The sequence below is a fragment of the Elgaria multicarinata genome, chromosome 10 (genome assembly GCF_023053635.1).
Source record: "Elgaria multicarinata webbii isolate HBS135686 ecotype San Diego chromosome 10, rElgMul1.1.pri, whole genome shotgun sequence".
NCBI classification, from domain to species: domain Eukaryota; kingdom Metazoa; phylum Chordata; class Lepidosauria; order Squamata; family Anguidae; genus Elgaria; species Elgaria multicarinata.
The window spans coordinates 77,643,964-77,663,773 of NC_086180.1; the positions used below are offsets into that span (position 1 = coordinate 77,643,964).

At 41.1% G+C, this 19,810-nt stretch overlaps 1 protein-coding gene across 2 annotated transcripts in view; it reads left to right on the forward strand.

Moving 5' to 3' along the window:
- Positions 1-8,729: 8,729 nt before the first annotated feature.
- The window catches only part of RFC1 (replication factor C subunit 1), a 55,088-nt gene continuing 44,007 nt past the window's right edge, over positions 8,730-19,810 (forward strand). For both annotated transcript variants that reach the window (XM_063135253.1, XM_063135255.1), the window contains exons 1-4: positions 8,730-8,820; positions 13,950-14,078; positions 14,876-14,951; positions 18,328-18,444. In XM_063135253.1, coding sequence (XP_062991323.1) covers positions 8,818-8,820; positions 13,950-14,078; positions 14,876-14,951; positions 18,328-18,444 — 325 coding nt within the window. In that variant the 5' untranslated portion in view covers positions 8,730-8,817. The remainder of the gene's footprint in view (positions 8,821-13,949; positions 14,079-14,875; positions 14,952-18,327; positions 18,445-19,810) is intronic.

Genomic DNA, 19,810 nt, shown 5'->3' on the forward strand with positions numbered 1-19,810 from the left:
AAGCTTGCGACTGTAAAACCGCTGTTAATGATTAGCTTGAACTACAGGACTTAGGATCAGTCACAAAAAGCAACATAATCCCAGGAAGGTTTCTTTCTTATAGTCACGCGCAGACCTAAAGGGGGTCTTCCGTTGTTGCAGAAAAGAAAGAAGTTAGTGCTTCTCAATCAATTTATAGTGGTTCTGAATGTCTGAAACAGCAGTCATAGTAGCTGGCTATCAGAAGATGCCAGTTGCTGATTTGATTACAGTTAATGGCAATAGAGAAGAATGGCCTTTTTGACACAATTATCCAAATAAAGAACAAACTGTCACTGCCTACCAAATAATCTGGAATTATTAAGAGCAACGGCCAATAGGAATGGTTTCCAGTACCCACTGTGGTATTTGAGAAAAAAATACTAGACAGCTCTGTAAGGAAAAAATCATGATAATGGTTGCAAAGCATGGGAGAAGCTCTGGAAGATGATGTTGTGTAAAGGATCCGCAGACTACTGTGACTAGGGTGACCATATGGAAAGGAGGACAGGGCTCCTGTATCTTTAACAATGGTATAGAAAAGGGAATTTCAGCAGGTGTCATTTGTATGCATGCAGCTGCTGATGAAATTCCCTCTTCATCTCAACAGTTAAATTTGCAGGAGCTATACAAGAGGGCAGGGATCCTTGCCGCTTTAACTATTGTGATGAAGAGGGAATTTTACCAGGTGCTGCATGCATACGAATGACACCTGCTGAAATTCCCTTTTCTCTACAACTGTTAAAGATACAGGAGCCCTGTCCTCCTTTCCATAAGGTCACCCTAACTATGACTGTGGAAGCAAGAGTGCACAATAAAAACCTTCATTTGAAAACCACCACTGTAAATTATGGTTTCTCAAATATGGCCAGCAGGGACTTCTGATATGTGCACAAAGTTATTGCCTTGCCCACTTGGTTTCTATTGGACATGACTGTTCAATCATGGCAGTTAGCTGTGGGGCAGCAGTATCAAAACCTGGCAGTCCACCACTGCTTTGCATTAGCAGAAAGGGATGCTAGTGCAACAGGGAGCTAGCAATTACTGTGACGATGAAAACTAGCCCAAATTAGAACTTCCAGAATGGAACAAATCAGTGAAGTTCCCTTTTACATGCTCTGCTGACTTGCCCTGTCCTGGAAGTGGTAATTTGGGCTAGTTTATGGTTGCACTAGCAAGTGCTAGCTCCCCATTGTGCTATTATTCATTTCTGTTAGTGCCACAGCAGCACTGGGTACTACTCATGGGAACCAAACTCAGCACCTCAGACTATGAGGTGAAGGGCTTGCTATAACTTAAAATAATAAATAGATAATAAATATCATGCTTCTAAAACTGCTCAAGATAGAAAAATTCTTTATCCTCTGGATTAGCAATTGAAGAAAGAATGGACCTGTTCAGACAACACGCTAAGACATGGTGAGGCTGTTAGCCCATTTGCTGCAAATGGTTAGTGAGTGTGTTTAAAACATGGTTATGTAGCCACGATGGTTAGGAATGGTTCACATGACATACTAAGACATAATGTTTAGCTGAAAATGCTTAGCATGTTATCTGAACAGGGTCAGTGACTCAACAGAGAGGAACATCAAATGCTGCCTTATACGAGGTCTAACTATTGGATTATCTGCCCCAACTTTGTCTACCCTGAATGGCAGCATCTCTCCATATTCTCAGGCAGATGTCTTACCTGGTCCTTTTAAACAAACGACAGGTGCTAGGGAATACCTGGAACCTTCTTCATGCAACATATGTGCTCAACTACTGAGCTAGTTCCAAACTCTGTCAAGTCTTTCACAAATCCTTGAGGGAAATAAGTCAAGCCCTGTGTTTTAATGGCTCATCTAGAAAACACCATTAAGCATTTTTAGTATCTCTTTGTCTCCTTTCAGATTAAAGACTGAATCAGATTAAATCTATGTGATTTCGTTTGTTTGTGTTGCAAATGAGGCTAATACTTTAAATAATTTGCATTAATTAGGAAAGAGGAAGTTGGTAAATGAGATTGGATTAGGTCTGAAATCTACTGATTAATCCCACAGCTGCTTTTCTACACAGTGTTCAGCATTTGCTTGTTATTAATATCAATGTATCAGAATGTTAGCTTCGTCCAATTTAATGAGTTCCAGAAAATGTTTCTGAATATTTCAGTTTCTAGTCTGATCCATTAATTACTAGTTTAAGGATGGATTTTAATTTTCTGTAAGCCCCTTTGGTAGCTAATTTTGGCTGAAGAGCAGAGAATAGAATTAAAATAAATATGTGTTTAAAAATATTTGGGATTATTTTAATTTCATTTTCTCACTTAGACAACAAGATAACTACTGTATAATCTTATATTTTTCAGAAGAAAAAGGAAAGGGTTGTATCCAAACTTAATCCTACTAACATTACTCCTACCCATTTTTAGATAGATTAAACTACAATTCTTATATGTTCATATATATTATCTGCTCGTAAAAAAAATATTATGGTGTCCTTGCTGTTTATTTGATATGTTTGCATCATCTGCAGCTCTACAGATGTCATCAAAAGAGGAAAAAAAGACAGATGCAACAGATGCAAATTTAGTTCCATTTCCCAAATGCCCGTAGGCAAATAATCTAATTTATGTGATGCAGCTGTAATTTCTGTGAATTAAGGTTAATAAATGCTTTAATACCTCCTTCTTATTGTTCTTTTCTGCAAGCCCATTACGTATATTCTGCTGTCAGAGAACTGTGGACGTGGAAGGAATTTGAAAGAAAGCAGAACACCTGGCACTAAAGGAGGCTCATCTGAATGTTCCTAACAATCTAGCCGATTGTTATAAATATATTCAAAGAATAACTGAACAAAGATAGCTCTCTCTCTCACACCCACACACCCACAAAGACCATCAGAGTTAAGTAAGCCCAGGCATACATATAGAGCTTCAGATGGTTAGCATTTAAAAAAATATATAATTACTAGAAGCATGCTTGAATTCCCCCCCCCAGAGAGTGGGATATTAATAGCACAAATAAAGAGCCATTCATACAACATGATAGAATCCCAATCAGGAGCAATGCATGAGCTATATAATTTGAATAAATAATGTCAGCAAGTGGACATAACACAATGTTCACTGGATAATGTTGAAGTAGTCACTGCCTCTCAGCCTATCCTACCTCCCCAGGGTGGTTGTGAGGACTAGCACAAGCTCCTTGGAGAAAAGATAGGATATAAATGTAAAAATAAATATATAACGTAGAGTGGAAATCCATTGGAGTTTGTTATTCTGTAAGTGTCATTTACATTGATGGCAACATGCAAACATGATCAAAGGTAGCAAATGTCATATTGTTAAACTTCCTGTTCCCCTTTGTGCCTTCTCTCCTTTTTTCTGTTTTTTTAAGCACAATATAAATTAGCTTTTGCACATAAAAATGTAAGCAATAAATATAGATTTAATGTGAGAACAACCAAATATATACATAAAACTAGCCACTAAACTCAGAGAGGTGATAAACAAAACTAAATAAGAGAAAGGGAAATAATGGATATTGAAGAACTCATAAAGAAGAAAGAGGAATAAACAAGTAATACATTTACCCAATCTCAGATTAAACGGACACTTTTATATTCGGCAGGAAGATAACTAGCAGTTGGCAAGAACACTACATATGAGATGAAGGGGAACTAGAGCCTTATGACAAAGGTGAAAGAAGAAAGTGCAAAAGCCGGGTTGCAGTTAAACCTCAAAAAAACCAAGATTATGGCAACTAGCTTGATTGATAACTGGCAAATAGAGGGAGAAAACGTGGAGGCAGTGACAGACTTTGTATTTCTGGGTGCAAAGATTACTGCAGACGCTGACTGCAGCCAGGAAATCAGAAGACGTTTACTTCTTGGGAGGAGAGCAATGACAAATCTTGATAAAATAGTTAAGAGCAGAGACACCACACTGACAACAAAGGTCCGCATAGTTAAAGCAATGGTATTCCCCGTAGTAACCTATGGCTGCGAGAGCTGGACCATAAGGAAGGCTGAGCGAAGGAAGATAGATGCTTTTGAACTGTGGTGTTGGAGGAAAATTCTGAGAGTGCCGTGGACTGCAAGAAGATCAAACCAGTCCATACTCCAGGAAATAAAGCCAGACTGCTCACTTGAGGGAATGGTATTAAAGGCAAAACTGAAGTACTTTGGCCACATAATGAGAAGACAGGATACCCTGGAGAAGAGGCTGATGCTAGGGAAAGTGGAAGGCAAAAGGAAGAGGGGCCGACCAAGGGCAAGATGGATGGATGATATTCTGGAGGTGACAGACTTGACCTTGGGGAAGCTGGGGGTGGCGACAGCCGACAGAAAGCTCTGGCGTGGGCTGGTCCATGAAGTCACGAAGAGTCGGAAACGACTGAACGAATAAACAACAAAAAAGACTGTTATGGTATTGTTTTTTCAGCAGGATTCTTAGTTTGCTGGATTTGCCAGGTAAAAATGTTCATGATCTTTACTTCCCATATTTTTCAAACATTGTTGAGTTGGTTGTTGAGGAACCTTCTAGTTTTGTTGCTGTATCAGTCAGTCAAGTTTACTGCTTTTGGCCATTGCCTTTGCATAAAACAAACAAACAACAACAACAGTACAATCACCAGCATATATGGAAAGACAAAGAATTTACAGAAGTTAAACATAATGCATATAGACATAATGCATATAACACATGATATACAAAATTTAAAATTATAAAATAGTATAAAATAGTGTGTCATAGGTGATCAATAAGTGGCCTTCTCTGCTGTGGCACCCGGCTGTGGAATGAGCTCCCTAAGGAGGTTCGCTTGGCATCTACATTATATGCCTTTAGACGCCAGGTGAAGACCTTTTTATTCTCCCAGCATTTTAACAGTCTATAAATAATTTTTAACTGGTGTTTTAAATTTGTAATTTTGCATTGCTGCTGTTTTTATCTGGTTGAGCTTTTATATTGTATGTTATATTATGGTTTTATACTGTTGTTTTATACATTGAATGTTTTTAATTTTTGTGAACCGCCCAGAGAGCTCCGGCTATTGGTCAGTATAAAAATGCAATAATTAAATAAATAAATAATAAATAAATATGATGTAAATCAGATATGGTCAAATGCAATCATCTTTACAATTGATGGCTATGTCTGTTATGTATTTCTTTCTGATCTTTTTGGCAGCTGTAGCAAACAGAGCTACACGCCAAGTCACATATTTATCCATATCCACTAGGAGGTAAAAAATCACTTCCTCTGGCCTCTGGCAAGAACAGTTTTCAATTAAGGGTGTCATGTCACAAATCGTTCCCTTGGGTCATTGTTTAGTGGACAATTCAAAATATAATGCACAAGATCCTCTGGCTCAGGGTGACCAAAAATTCAAGTACTCTCATTTATTGGGATGTCCCTGTGTCTCCCATCTCTATAGGCAGTATCCATCATATTTAGCCTTAACTCTGTGAAAGCTTTCCGAAGCTGTACAAATGTTAAGTTGTTAAAATAATCAGCACATTCACAAGCTTCTTTGAATTTAAAATATAATGGTACACATGGGGATATATAAGCAGAGGTTAGGTCCTTTTGAGTAACAACCTCCCTTATAGTTCTCTTGATGGTGTTTTTCTGGTGGGAAGCCTTCAAGCCTCAGTCAGTGAAAAACCATATTTGATGATAAGTTGAGCAGCATGATGTACCCAGTTTTTAATCGGTAATCCATTAAATAATTCTATCAAACATTTTTTTGGGTAGCCTAGTATTATCCATCTGTTGTACCTTAAACCAATAGCATATTATTCTTGTGTCTATTTGGCTCTCTATATTCAATACACAGGTTTCTAACTTCTTTAGATAAGTCTAGCAACACTCTCAAAAAGTAGTTCTGAGGGGGTTCTAAGCCTAACACCTTTGAGGAGAAGGAAAGACACATTATTGGTGCAGAAGGAGATAATCAAGAGGGCCAATTAAAGGAAAAGTCATCAAGCATGCCACCATCAGAAACAGTCAAGGAATCACCACCTGCTGACTTAAGTAGCATAAATAATGACAGTACAGGAAATTAACTTGCTTTGTTCATGGCACTGAACAAAACAAGAATAAAACAGCAATTCTTTGCCACAAGGCATACATTCTAATAAAATCTCAAGATAAAACCAAATGGGAGGGAAGGGAATGCCCGAAACAGGTACAGGAAAACAGTTTAAAACGAAATAATCAACATTATAATACATTATTATACTGCCAAGCTTGGGGTAATGCTCAGTGTTCAGATCCCCTGTTCAGCCATGAAACTCACTGGTTGAACCTGGGCGAGTCACTACCTCCCAGCCTAACCTACCTCAGTGTTGCTGCAAGGATAAAATGCGAAAGCTTCTTAGAGGAAAAGTAGGATATAAATGAAGTAAGTAAATGCTTTGTTGTTGAATTGTTCCTTTTATTAAGTAAGAGGAGTTGTGGCACTGAAAATGTTTTCTATGTCTGAGATATGCTCCAATTTACTAGGCACCATTTGTTTTTTTCTGCCTGTCTGTTAAATCACTGTCCTGAAATTTTCTTTTAGGGTGCCTCAAGTACATAAGAAAAGCCCTCCTGAACCAGTCCAAAGACCTTCCCCCACCCCCTGCCCTGCAGTGGCCAACCAGATTCCTCTGGGAAGACCACAAGTAGGACTTTATGACAATAGCCTTCTTCTATTGTTGTTCCTCAGCAACTGACATTCAGAGGCACGCTGCCTCGGATTCTGGAGCTAGCATTTCACTACCATGCCCAGAAGCCATTGATAACCTTATTGAACATGAATTTGTCAAGTCCCCGTTTAATGCTGTTTTAAGTTAGTGGCTGTCACCATATCTTGGGGTAGCAAATCCCATGTGTTGTGTGAATAAATCCATCTCCTCTTTGTCTATTCTGAATCTCCCACTATTTAGTTTCATTGGATGACCTGGGTTCTATTATTAGGAGAGAGAGTGAAAAACTGATCTCTATCACTCTACTTTCAAACTGTTCAGAGTCTTGTTCATCTTAAAGATGAACACATTTATTCTAGCACACACTTTTGTGGACTATGGCCTGAGTTTATGCCAGAAAATCTTTGAGGTGCACAAGATTCTTTGTTCTTTTGCTGGAACAGACTGACATTGCTACTCTCTAGAAATCATTTCAAACTGCTGTCAGTAGGGTGGCCACTTACAAATCACACACACAAAGAGGAAATGTGTCACCATAATGTTAGAACCCAGGGTCATCCCATGGAAGATTCAGGACAGATAAAAGTTCTCCTTCACACAGCATAAAGTTAATGGGGTTAGACAAATTCATGGACGAGAAGGATATCAATAGTTACTAGTCCTGATGTCTATATGCTACCTCCAGTATCAAAGGCAGTATGCCTATGTACACCAACTGCTGGGGAACATGGGTTGGAGGGTGCTGTCGCACTGGTGTCCTGTGTGTGGGTTTATTTATTTATTGTATTTCTATACCACTCAATAGCCGAAGCTCTCTGGACAGCTCACAAAAATTAAAACCTTTCGAACTATAAAACAACAGTTTCCCACAGGAAGTTGGTTGGCAAGTGTGAACAGACTGCTGGACTAGACGTACCCTTGGTCTGACCCAGCATGGCTCTTCTCATGAACTTACCAAAACAAAAAGAGGACACTTATTTGCATAACATTTGGGTCTGCTAATTTATATGTTGAGACGCAAATATAGAATTATTATAATTTTAATACAGTACATCTCAGTATGCTGTAATGACTGTGACCTAGTGGCCTGTGTGCCTGCCTGTCCAGTCTGCTGTCCATGCAACAGTTCTTACCGTTCTTTATCTTTAAACTGCAATTGGACGGATCATCCTCTTAGGGAAATTTCCCCAAACCCAGTAGGGAAGGAATGACTCCAAAAACCGGTCCAGATGCAGAGGCTCTTTATTTTACTACGTACCTAGGAGAACAGCTCACCTGGTGCATGGGAAGTGGCTCGCAGCTGGCTAGAGACACTTTCCAACTAGCCTTGGAGAGGGTCTTGTACAAGGAGTTACATACACTGGACACAGTTGTCACAATATACGGCATTAAGTAGAATAGCTCCGTTTATGTAAAATGTAGAAATACGTAAACAATAAGAGATGGGAGGTTTCATTGGGGTATTTCCAGATTTCCTTGTCAAACCCTTCAGAGGATGGAGCTCTGTAAGAGAGGCTACCTGGCCAACACTATTACCTTTTCGGCGCCAGGTCAAGACTTTTCTCTTCTCCCAGGCATTTAACAAAGCTAAGTTTGTTTGTTTTTAACGGAACCCAGAACTCTTGTTTTTAAATGGATACCGTTGTTTTTATGTTTTTGGTTTTAAATTTTGTATACTTTTTAATGTTCACTGGTTTTAACTTTTGTAAACCGCCCAGAGAGCTTCAGCTATGGGGCGGTATATAAATGTAATAAATAAATATAAATAAATAGGTGAGTGAGCTGTGTACGAGAGCTGTGCATTCCCCACCCCACCCCAGGTCTCTAGAAATTCAGCTCCAAGAAGCAGCAGCGCGGATCTATCTCGGCTGCAGCGCACACGCGTGTCGATGCTGCGAGCCACTGAACGTGAGAACGGCTCGCGGCCCACTCTCAGGCAGCCTGGTTCTCCTCCTCTTCGGCCCGCCCCTCGGTGACGGAATCACCGCGCGCGCGTCGGCGCCCTGGGCCCCGCGTTTGTTGTTGGCGCGAAGTTAATAGGGAGATGGAGCTCGAATCCGTTGAGCCGCCTCCACCAACGGCATAAACCGACGTCCTGGGAGGCTTTCCGGCTGTAGCAGCACGAGCATGGTGAGCGCGGGCAGGCAGGCAGGCGGGCACCCGCCGGGTGGGGCATGGGGAGACCTGTCTGGGGCTTTTTAGGGGAAACTCGCGAGGAAGGGTCGGGGGACGAGCAGGCACCTTAGTTTACTCTCCTCGCCTCCCCCCCTCCCCAAACTCAGTGAGGACATGAAACTTGAAGAGGAGGTGGGAATAGGATGTGGGGGGTGATCTGTAGGACCTGGGCTGGAGGAATGAGCGTGCCTGCAAAATAACTTTTTCCCATCCATGCCTAGGCCTTATACTTTCCTGCCTGCCCCCGAATGAATATGTATAATATTCATACCTGAATATTATAAAACTAATATAGTTTTATAATATTCAGGTATGATTAAGGGCTGGGAAACGCGAGGAGGAGGAAGGAGTGAGGATGGAGAATGCACACACACAGCCTCTGCATTCTTCATCCTCACTCCTTCCTCCTCCTCGCATTTCCCAGCCCTTAATCATACCTGAATGTTATAATAGTATCAGTCAAATCCCCCAAAGTTCAAAAGGCCTTAGAATTGTGACAGAAAACAGGCTGTTGTCTTCCTGCAAAAGTTCAGGATGCCAAAGCAAACACTTTAGCCCCTGAATCGTTGACACAGCTCTTTTCAACAGCTAACAAACCCAGGTAGGCTCAAAGGGGAGCCACAGACAAATAATAATAATAATAATAATAATAATAATAATAATAATAATAATAATAATAATAATATATTTATTTATTTCTTACCCGCCTCTCCCTTTGGATCGAGCTCTCCTGCAGATGTACCTGTATGATGCACCTCTTTGCAAATATTCATTTGCCCATGTCCATGCATCACATTTTATGTGTATGCTTGATACCTTTGGTGCACACTGAAAAATATAATGTGGCAACAAAATGGGTCCAGATATTTTCTGCATGATGTGTCTCAGTTGCCTTTGGATACTGCCACATCTTCTAGATGGGGGTGGGTGGGTTACTCCCAAGTGTTTCGGCCTACAACTCTCATCAGCCATAGCCAACATAGCCAATGGTGAGGGGCTATGGGATAGTCCAAACAATCTACAAGCTGGGCTCTGACCAAGGTGCCTGTTAGAAGAACACTCCTCCAGCTGCTGCCTTGGTTTGGTGGCTTTGTTGTGCATGGTCTTTCCCTGGCTGGGGAAAGCCAACGCACAGCACAGCTATGCCCCCAGCTGAAGCATGGGGCTTTGGCCAGGAATTGAATCATGTCAGGGTGTGTGGCCCCCTCCTTTGACATCCAGCCTGCATAGGGCTTGCTGGGGGTTTCATGCATCAGCAGCAGCCCCCCCCAAAAAAAACCCCAGTTCCCAACCCCTGTACTAGGCAAATATAAAAGCCCCTTCCTACCCTATGCTTCTGTGATTCTACATCCCTCACCTCGGTCTGTTCTATGGATGGCAAAGGTTGCATGTTATTTTTGCCATGGTCATTTATCCCCGAGTATAAGACAGGATATGTCACATGGAGAATATTGTTGGGCTCTTTCATACAAGATGAATTTCCTAGATGAATATTGCCTCCATGTAGAAAACTGCATATAAACAATCAGTTTTTACATGTGCCAGTGCCAGAGAAACCTAGATACACCCAGAAAAATACACATGTTTTGGCCCAGTAAACTGAACCTGAAGTTAAACAGGTATGGTGCTGCAGAAGGTTGAATAGGAAATTATTGGGAGCCCCAGGTAAAAGTGGGATAGAAGTTCAATAAGTGAATATTTTTTGTAAAATGGCTAATCTTCCTTTTTTTGGAGTTTGTAAAAAATAAATGAAACTATGTGCTTAAATGCTAGGCTCTTATTATATGACTCGCTTTGAAAGCTTAGTTGCTTAAATATAGCCTTGCTAAGACCCATTAGTCATGGAATATATTCTGAAAATTGGATTACAGACATAGATAGTAATTGTTTTTGAGATTTTCCTGTTTGTACATCCTGGGATTGAACACATTTTTGCCTGGATTATTTTGACTTAACATTTAAATCACATTTTTAACACTATTTTTGTGACAAAAGTTTGCCCCGCCCCACTATTCAGAAAGGTTCATGAATAAATGAACTGCCATAAGTGGGTCCCAGTAGAGTTACCCACCAACTACACTTAACTATTATTTAAACGTCTCATGCAATACAGAAAATTTAATGTAGTTTGTTCTAAACATCAAAAGTAAATATCAGGCATCGGTTTTCTGGGAATAGTGGGAAGAAAAAGCTAGTTAATTAGTAACTCCTGAAAGTAAAACTGCCAATAAGAAAATAACATACCTTCTACAAACTACTTCCTAGTTTTGAAACGGTCTATATTAATGTATGTACCTCAGTCAAGCTAACATTTTAAAAAATATTTTGTGTGTGAAGCTTCCTTGCAAGTATTCTAGAATTGTGTATTAATAACCATCTAGTTAGATAGATGTATTACCTGGTATTTCAGTGGATCTTGCAGAAATGCCTACTGAGTTTTGTTTCACGAAAGAAGAGAAAGGGAAATTTCCTGTGTAGCTATTAATCACATGCCACACCTTCTTGTCTCATAAAAACCACTCAGTGGTCTCTCTGTGGTTCCCCCTTCAATGGTTGTGGTTAAGATGGCTGCCATCTCTGGGGACAGCGATTACGAGCAGGTATGAACTAAATTAGGTGACTGTCCCTGCTGTCCCGGGTATTTTACATGGTAGATCTCTGTCTTATGTGGTTTAATATGACTTATTCTTTTGTTTTCAATACTGAATAAATGTGTCCCATTGATCTAAAGAGAAAAATGCAACTTTTAATATCTCCACAGTCAATTCTCCTTAAAGGCTGAGTTGGGTTGCTAATATTTCCACTAGCCTCTGTAGGTGTACCTTTAATAGTGTCTTCAGCTTATCTCTGTGCCTTAAAAAGGTCTACCTGCTAATTCCTGCATATCATGTTGCTGTTTTAAGGCATAGCCACAGAGGCAGTCTGAAAATTCATCACTGTAAATTGGAGATGATTGGGTTTCTTCCCTTGATCAGATTAGGAATTTGAGCCTTTAGTTTAGACAAGTATCTTGAAAAGCAAAGCATTAAGCCATTATCTTCCTCACAAATTGAAATAGTTGAATTTCACTTATAGCAATCCTTTAATACTTTGCCTTTAAGATATTTGTTAAATGTTTTAGTGACTTCATTTTCTGGTTTATACTCTTCTTAAACTGATTAAACTGATGAGAGAAGCAGCCTTACCAATTTCATGATTAGTTTCATATATTTTTTTAGAAACCTTAGAAGAAAAGGTTTCTTATTAGATTTAATCAGTTTAATTTGGAAATAAACACTCTTCTTTGTGATTTAAAAGCCTAGAAATAATTAAAAGTACCTTTAAGTTTAGATTGAGTTTAGGTCTAGGTTTAGAAAAAGCAGGTTTGATGCTGTTTCGGCATTATCTTTCATTGGATAAAATTGATTTGTGTAGTATTCTGCCACTACCTGTTCTAGAGGCATTTTTCTAATCACAATTAGCAGTAATTGCCTGACACCAGCCTGGGTTCAGAAGGATAGGACAAGGACACAGGCTTGAAACCTGCACTTGTAAAACTGGAGAAGATTAGGATTGCAAATATTCACATGTAGGAGTAAGTCCTGTTCAATTTAGTGAGCATTAAACTGCGGAGTAAATGTGCATATTATGAAGTTGTAGATATAACATTTTAGAGGAAAATGTGTGTTTTGTGGTTTGCATGTTAGAACATCCCAAGTGAAGGCTTCATAAATCTTGTGTCTTCTGTTATGAAGCAGGCAGTCTGTTGGGCGCTCTTACAGTGCAATCCTATGCATGTTGAAAAGGGGGGTGGGGGGAGAAGTCCTACAATTCCCAGCATTCCCCACCCACATTGATGACTGGATAGATGCTGGGAGTTGTAGGATGTTTTTCTGCCTAAACTTGTATAGGATTGTGGGCTAAAATTTTAAGACCCAACAGATATAAAGGTAACTCACAAGTTTTTGAACAGTTAGGCCTGGCGGCAACCCTGTCGTTAACACTTACTTAGCAGTATTACTATTAAAATATATAATCTTTATGATATACTTTACAATAATTATGTGAGTGGGGAGTGTTGTTTGAAGCAGTCATGGATTCCATGGGTAATTAGGGATTCCAACAAATTCAACGTTGTAATTACTGCTGAGTGTCATTCTTAAACGGATTTCACACTTGCTGTTTAAAGTGCTCATCAGCTTCTTTCCCATGGTTGACATGCATGTGTGAAAGACAGAAATGCAGTTTTAAATGCACTTCTATGAGATTTTTTAATTGGCATGTGAGAAGGTAAATTTACGATCCCATTCAGTCTTCCTGTATGTGTGTTGTGTGTGCCTCATTTACCATTCTATCTGAAGCACAGTTTTAGTCTTCCATCCACCATTCCCCACTGCTAGAAACTAAATAAATATTTAGAAATGGTCCCTTTCTTCCCTCACCTCCCTGCCACAACATTTATCCTCTCCTTGGTATATGGAAGTCTGTATGTAATGGGGTGATAACACTCAACCACAAAAATTCAGTTAGAAATTTAAATAGGGTGCCTTCAGTTATAATTCCGCTTCCTTAATTAGCATCTGTAAGGCTAAAATCACATGTACATTTTAAAGTTCTTGTTACTCAGCAATCTTACCACCTCATTTCTCGAATCCTATAGAATAATACCCCAGACATATTATTTGAAAAAGTAATTGATTTTAGTAGGATTTACTTTCAGATAATGTGTTTAGAGAAGGGGGAAATTATGTATCATAAAGTCTTGCTTTTGAATAAACTGCATGGATTTCTGTGGGGTTGCAGTAAGTACATTCAGGGTATCAGCCTATTATATGCATATCATTGCAGTATGTGATAAAGCTGAAGTTGCCTATTGTTTCTACTGAATTGAAGAAAAAGATGCTAGGAAGTTAGTGTTTTCAGTATATGCTTGCCATACATAGTGTTTACAGATGAAATAAAATCTCAATATAGAGTTAAAATATCTGGCCTTTTCTTTTAAAATCATAGATGGCGATCCAAACTTGTATTCTGAAGCTCTGTTGAAGGAAAGATAATAAAATTCTATGTTGTCTTTTTAAGTGTTTAACTGTTTTACTTATCAGGATATTCGTAAATTCTTTGGGGTTGTAACTCCTGGAAAGAAATATGAATGTGACACTGCTAAGAAGATCGAGAAACCTAAAAATAAGGATGGGACTTCAGGCGAGAAGTCAAAACTGAAGGAAATCAAGGTGAATGTATGCTCCTCAGATACATGGCTTTTAGAGTTTAATAGTGATAGTCGTGTTTGTATCTATATCTCTTCTTTGCTGGTGCTTTTATTTCTAACTTCCCCAGTGGCCTCCACAGAGGCTGTCTGAAACGTCCTACCATTCAAAGAAATTATTCCAGAATTCTAAGAATCATGCTCCTAATTCTGTATGCCCTAGGGTTTTTTGAAGTGGAACTGCACTACACTGGATCACCTAAAGCAGGGATGAACAACATTTTTGGCTCTGAGGGATGCAGCTGGTGTCTGCCAGGATGCCAGACAACTGATGCACTCATGCACACACACAGACACACACACAGAAACTCTTCTACCATGCAGACTCTCTGTCTCTCACAGACACTGCTTTCCCTTGTTAGCCTTAACAAGGAAAATAGTTCTTTTACCTCCCATCTCAGGAGAGATGGGATATAAGGGAAGGGTCTCCCTTGCTAATTCTGGCAAGGGAAATATTTCCATTATCTCTGGTCTCTCTTTTTCTATTGTTAGCACTGACAAGGGAAATTCCAGGCTTTTCCTTGCTAGTCCTAGCTGAAGCTAATAAGGGAAACTCAGGGCAGGATCCCCATGGCTCTCTGGGCCATAGTGGAAGCGGCTAACGACAGCCCACGGGTTGTTCATCCCTGCTCTAAAGCAGAAGTGGAGGCAGCCGTTTCCCCCCTTTCCATCTATCCCTTTCTTAATCAATCTAGTAACCTCTTTGGGCAAACACATTTGCAAACACAGTGTTTTTTGTGTGCCTTCTCCTATTAAAACTAGGTGAAGAACTCATCTCGTGAAGAGGATTCCAAACAAAAACAGGTGAACAAGAAAAAGAGGATAATCTATGATTCAGGTAACATTTAGGACTGCTTTTCTGATGCTATCCTTCATCTGTATGGTGACTTTAACTGCTAGAGTTTCACTCTAGAAAAAGCTTACACAATATTGGCAGGCTTCTCCAGAACCTAATAATGTAAGAAGCGCCATGCTGGGTTAACCAGCTGTTGACCGGGAACCCAAAAGCAGGACACGAGTGCAACAGCGCCCTCTCATCCAGCAAGTGGTGTACATAGGCTTAACTGCCTTTGCTACTGGAGGTAGCACAAAGAATGTTTGGTCATAGAGAAAATGAAAATGCTTAGAAGCAAGATGGAAGTATTGTTGCTGGTATTTGAAAAGTGAGCAATCTTAATAATCCTTAACATTGTATATAGTACTTTAGGGAGCAATCCTATGTCTCCTAGACATCATCTGGAGGACATAGGATATTTTGGTTCCCTGGCTCCGATGTCAGAAACAGGGCTCTGACCTCAGAGCCAGGAAACTGATTCCCCCTCCCCCTTTTAGGTGGTGTGGAGAGAACTGTGCTGGCTCTCTCCATGCTCAGAAAACAGAGTACACTGACAGGGAAAAGAGGTTTTCCTGGGGGAAGGGAGGGGAGGAGACTGGGGGGCATCTCTATGGCTGCCCCCCCATCCTCCTTTCCTTCCCCTCCCTGAATAGTGCAGTGGTCCCGAACTTTTTGGATCCATGGGTACATTTGGGAATTTGAGGAACTGCTGTGGGCACCACCACAGAAGATGTGGCTAGTCACATAATGGCAGTTGTCAGGGGATGGCTTGTCAAAAGACAAGTAATTCACTCAAGAAATCTAGAACAAGCAGAGGAAGGTTCTGGACTCCAAAGCCAATCCACATATTTGACCCTACAGAAGCACAACAGTCCTATGCATGTTTGCATGGAACTCAGTGGGAATTACTTCTGAGTAGGCCTAGGATTGCTTTACTCATCCTGTACACACACACACACATTCCCCAGCCGCAAAGGAAAGGAGATGTCCCCAGCTCTGAAAGGAAAAGTTTTCCCTACTGCGATCTGTGGCTTGATTCCCAACTTGGCATCCTACGTCCTCCTCCTCTGCCTTCAGAGCCCCACCTGGGAAGTTGGGGGGTGTGTGTGTGTGTGAAGAATGAGAGAAGGAGCTGGGAAAGGAGAGAACAAGAGCAAGGCTAGGGGCTTGGAGGAGAAAGAAATGGCAAGCGAGGGGTGTGAGGGAGAGAGGATGCAAAGCTAGGGACTGGAAGGGAGGGGAAGTAGTGAGAAAGAACACAGCTAGGGGCTAGGAGGAGGCAAAGCAGTGAAGTAAAGAGGTGCAGGGGAGAAATTGCGAGGCTAGAAGATGGGAGGGAAAGGGAAATTATAAGGCAAAGAAATTGCTAGACTAGAGACTGAGTGGATAGAAACAGTGAGATAACGAGATGATTGGGAGAGTGAAAAAGACTTAGGGACTAGAAAGGGGGAAAGATAGCAAGGAAAAGAACGAAATAGTGAGGCTAGAGGTGCGGAGTAGAGAGAGAGATCTAAGGAGAAAGATCTGTGTGGGTGGAAGTTTGGACGAGGCCAGGAACCAACTCTTTTCCTTTTCTTCCTGCCTGCCAAACAGCTGATCAGGGAACAGGAAGGAGAATGCGGTTCCCTGAAGTTTTTCAAATGAAAAACGTTTTTTTGAAGGGGGCAGGGGGTGGAGAGTTTTGTCCCTGCGGGCACTGCAGTAGGGACCCATGGAATTGTGCGTCCATATCAATAAATCCACAAAAGTTGCTAGCTTACCCACCCACTCCTACCCAGGACAGTTATATGTGATCTAAAAGGGGGAAAAGAAGTGAATGTTTGCAAAGTGTTTCTGCTTATTTGACTGGGGGCAATGCTTGCTCACTGCCTGCAACCAAACCTGCAGTGGGCCTGCAACTGAGATGACATTGGAATTGGGGACTTCCTGGTGCTCGCTCTCAGCCAGAGTCTTTTCAATTTAGAGCCTTGGCTTTTGCTACTTTTTAACTTAGTGCCTTGGCTTTTTCTTTTTTCTTTTTTAGTCAGGGAGTATGCAATGTCACATCCTGTAGCCTTTACCTATCAGTCCTTTCCCGCATTTATTACCCATCTGGGAAGCAGGATGTTTAGGAATTATTTCCATAACAGTGTGCCAGAGGGCGCGTTTGGGCGCCACAGTAGCCAACCCTGTTTTTATAGTCCACTCCATGGATGACTATTAGCATGTCGTGCTTTGGCGACATGCTAATAAGTCATCTGTGGACTAGGCTATAAGGGCAGGGCTGGCTAGTTCTCCCCCCCCCCCACTCTCTGCCCTCCCCAGTGAATGGTGGTCCTAGTTCCCACTTAACTTATTGGGGCGCCGCCATTCCGTGGGGCGGAGGGGGGCAAGATGCCACTTGTTGCTGTGGCGACAGCTGTGGAGTGTCTAGGGGAGGATAATGGTCCCTGCCTCCTTCTTGCTGCAGCCATGATGCACCTTCCTCCGGAGCTGCCACCATAGCAAGAAGCGGCAGATGGATCTCCTCTGTCAGTAGAGGAGACTCATCTGCCGCTTCTTGCTATGGCCGCAGGCCCGGAGGACGATGTGCTGTGGCTACCACCATAGCAAGAAGCGGCAGTCTTCCTCCGGGGTCACCGCCGTAGCAACAAGCGGTGAATGGTTCTCCTCTGACAGGGGAGGAGACCCATCCTTCGCTTGTTGCTACAGTAGCGGCCATAGCACATCTTCTTCCAGGGCTGCCGTCTTGCTACGTTGGCAGCTGCAGAGGAAGATGCAGATGGGTCTCCTCTACTGACAGGGGAGGAGATCCGTCCACTGGGGAAGGAAGAGGGGTCACACAGCGATATCATGCTCTGTCAGGAGATGAGATTGCTCTGTGCTGCCATCTCCTTCTCTGGCAGGGGCATAGAAATAAGGAAGGGGACATCTATAGCAACGGTTGCTATAGCTGCGCCCTTCTTTGTTTCTATGGCTCCTCCAGGGAAGGAGACGGTGGTGCGGAACGATCTCATCTCCTGATGGAATGATATCTCTCCACACTGCCACCTCCTCCCCCATTTGTTGTGCGGCCGAGGGCAGATAGAGATGCTGAAAGCTCTCTCCACCCTGACCTTGCAACAAATGGGGAAGGAGGCGTTGCGGGGGGATACCATACCCAGACAGGTCCTTCTATTTGATGGAGAACCATTGGTTGATTTTGACAAGAGGGGGGGTAACACTTATCCTCCTGAAATAAGCATGCTTTTACTCATGTAAGCTCCTAGCATAGATTAGAAGGAAGCCTTGGTCAGAATCTAAAAGGAACACACCGAAACAGTCTTCTCTACGGTGGGTGTTTTTTTATATCTGTAGGGATACAAAAGAATTAAATGATGCCACTGTGTTTTAACTGCAGATTCTGAAGAGGAGGTGCAATTGGCGAAAAAATCGAAGAAGCCACCAGATAGAAAACAATCTTCAAAACCTGATAAGGTTTTAAAGAAGGGCCCTGTTGTTTATGTTTCAGAGACAGGTAAAGGGTTAAACATCAAAGCTGTTAGTGTATGGGGGTTATGGTCTACTAGATATGCTTATTTAAATTTAGGCCATCTTGTAAAAGGAAGACAAAAAAGGAAGTTTGGTTCACTGAATATAGAAGTGGGTCTGCAGGCGTTGTGACTGGTACATAAACTTATTTTGGCTTAAAAGATATTTTATCTCCTAAAGGCTACTATAGAATGTCAAAGCAAGAAGTGCTGTTTTGTAGATAACCACTGCTTTTAAATAGTATTGAGAGTAGTTTTCTTGTGGAAGTGTTTGTAGACTTTTGCATCCTCCATTTTTTAAAAAAATAAAAAGGCACATCTTTATTTTTTTTGTACTTTTGGCCCATGTTTTGTCTGAATGGGAATTGTTTGCTGATGATATAGCACCTAGTTACTTTGCTTTAACTATAGTTATAATAGTTGTTCTACTTTAAATAAACATTTGGGATGTGTATTCATTCACACATGGAAAGATTTCTGAAAGGCATTAGAATGAAAATGATTAATTGTTATTGTATGTGGCAAATAAATCTAACTGAGAGGATCCTAGATCAGGCAAAGGTGGCTCTGGTATGATGCTAGACTGAGGATTCTGGCATGTTTTGGCCACAGTCTGCAACTTGAAAGAGGAAAAAGTCTGAGTAAACAAGCTGAATAGAGCTCTCTTGTTCAGGTTAAAGTACAAGGATAAGATGATAGTGTAGATACAGCATTTTACTTTTGCATTGCCTCTGTGATTAGGCTGAAGTCTTTTACATGTTTGCTTGGGAGGAAGCCCCACTGAGATCAGAAGGGTGTACTCCTGAGCAAGTGTGTGGGGTGTGTGTGTGTGTATATATAGAGTGCAATCATGATGTTATGCAGAGCTCAGTTTGTAACTGATGGGGCTTATAGAATATAACTTTTATTTGCATCAGCCACAAGCCATTGCAACATACATAACTGAAAGAGCTTATGGTCCTTAGCATTTCTGAGACTTACTATTTATTCTTTCCTGACATGAATATCTAAATCTTGTGCCACTTTCAAAACCTCTTGAGTTTCCAGGATCTTATCTCTGCCCATTAGATGTGTGTTTTGCTGTATGCTTCAATAGCTTTTATGGGTTTTATTGTGGGTTAAACCTTTTATACTTCCTTGACAATCCAGTTTATAGATTAAAAGGTGGGGTATAAACCAGCCTGAAAAATGACTGCAAGAACTCCAGTGTATTAAAAAAAAACTAGTTTGCCTCATCCAATATATTGATGAACCATTTCTGGTTTAAAAGAAGGGGGAAATCATTCTTTGGAAAGCTTCCATAGCTAATTATGTGAAGGCATTTCTTATTGGCCACTGGAGACCAGATGAATT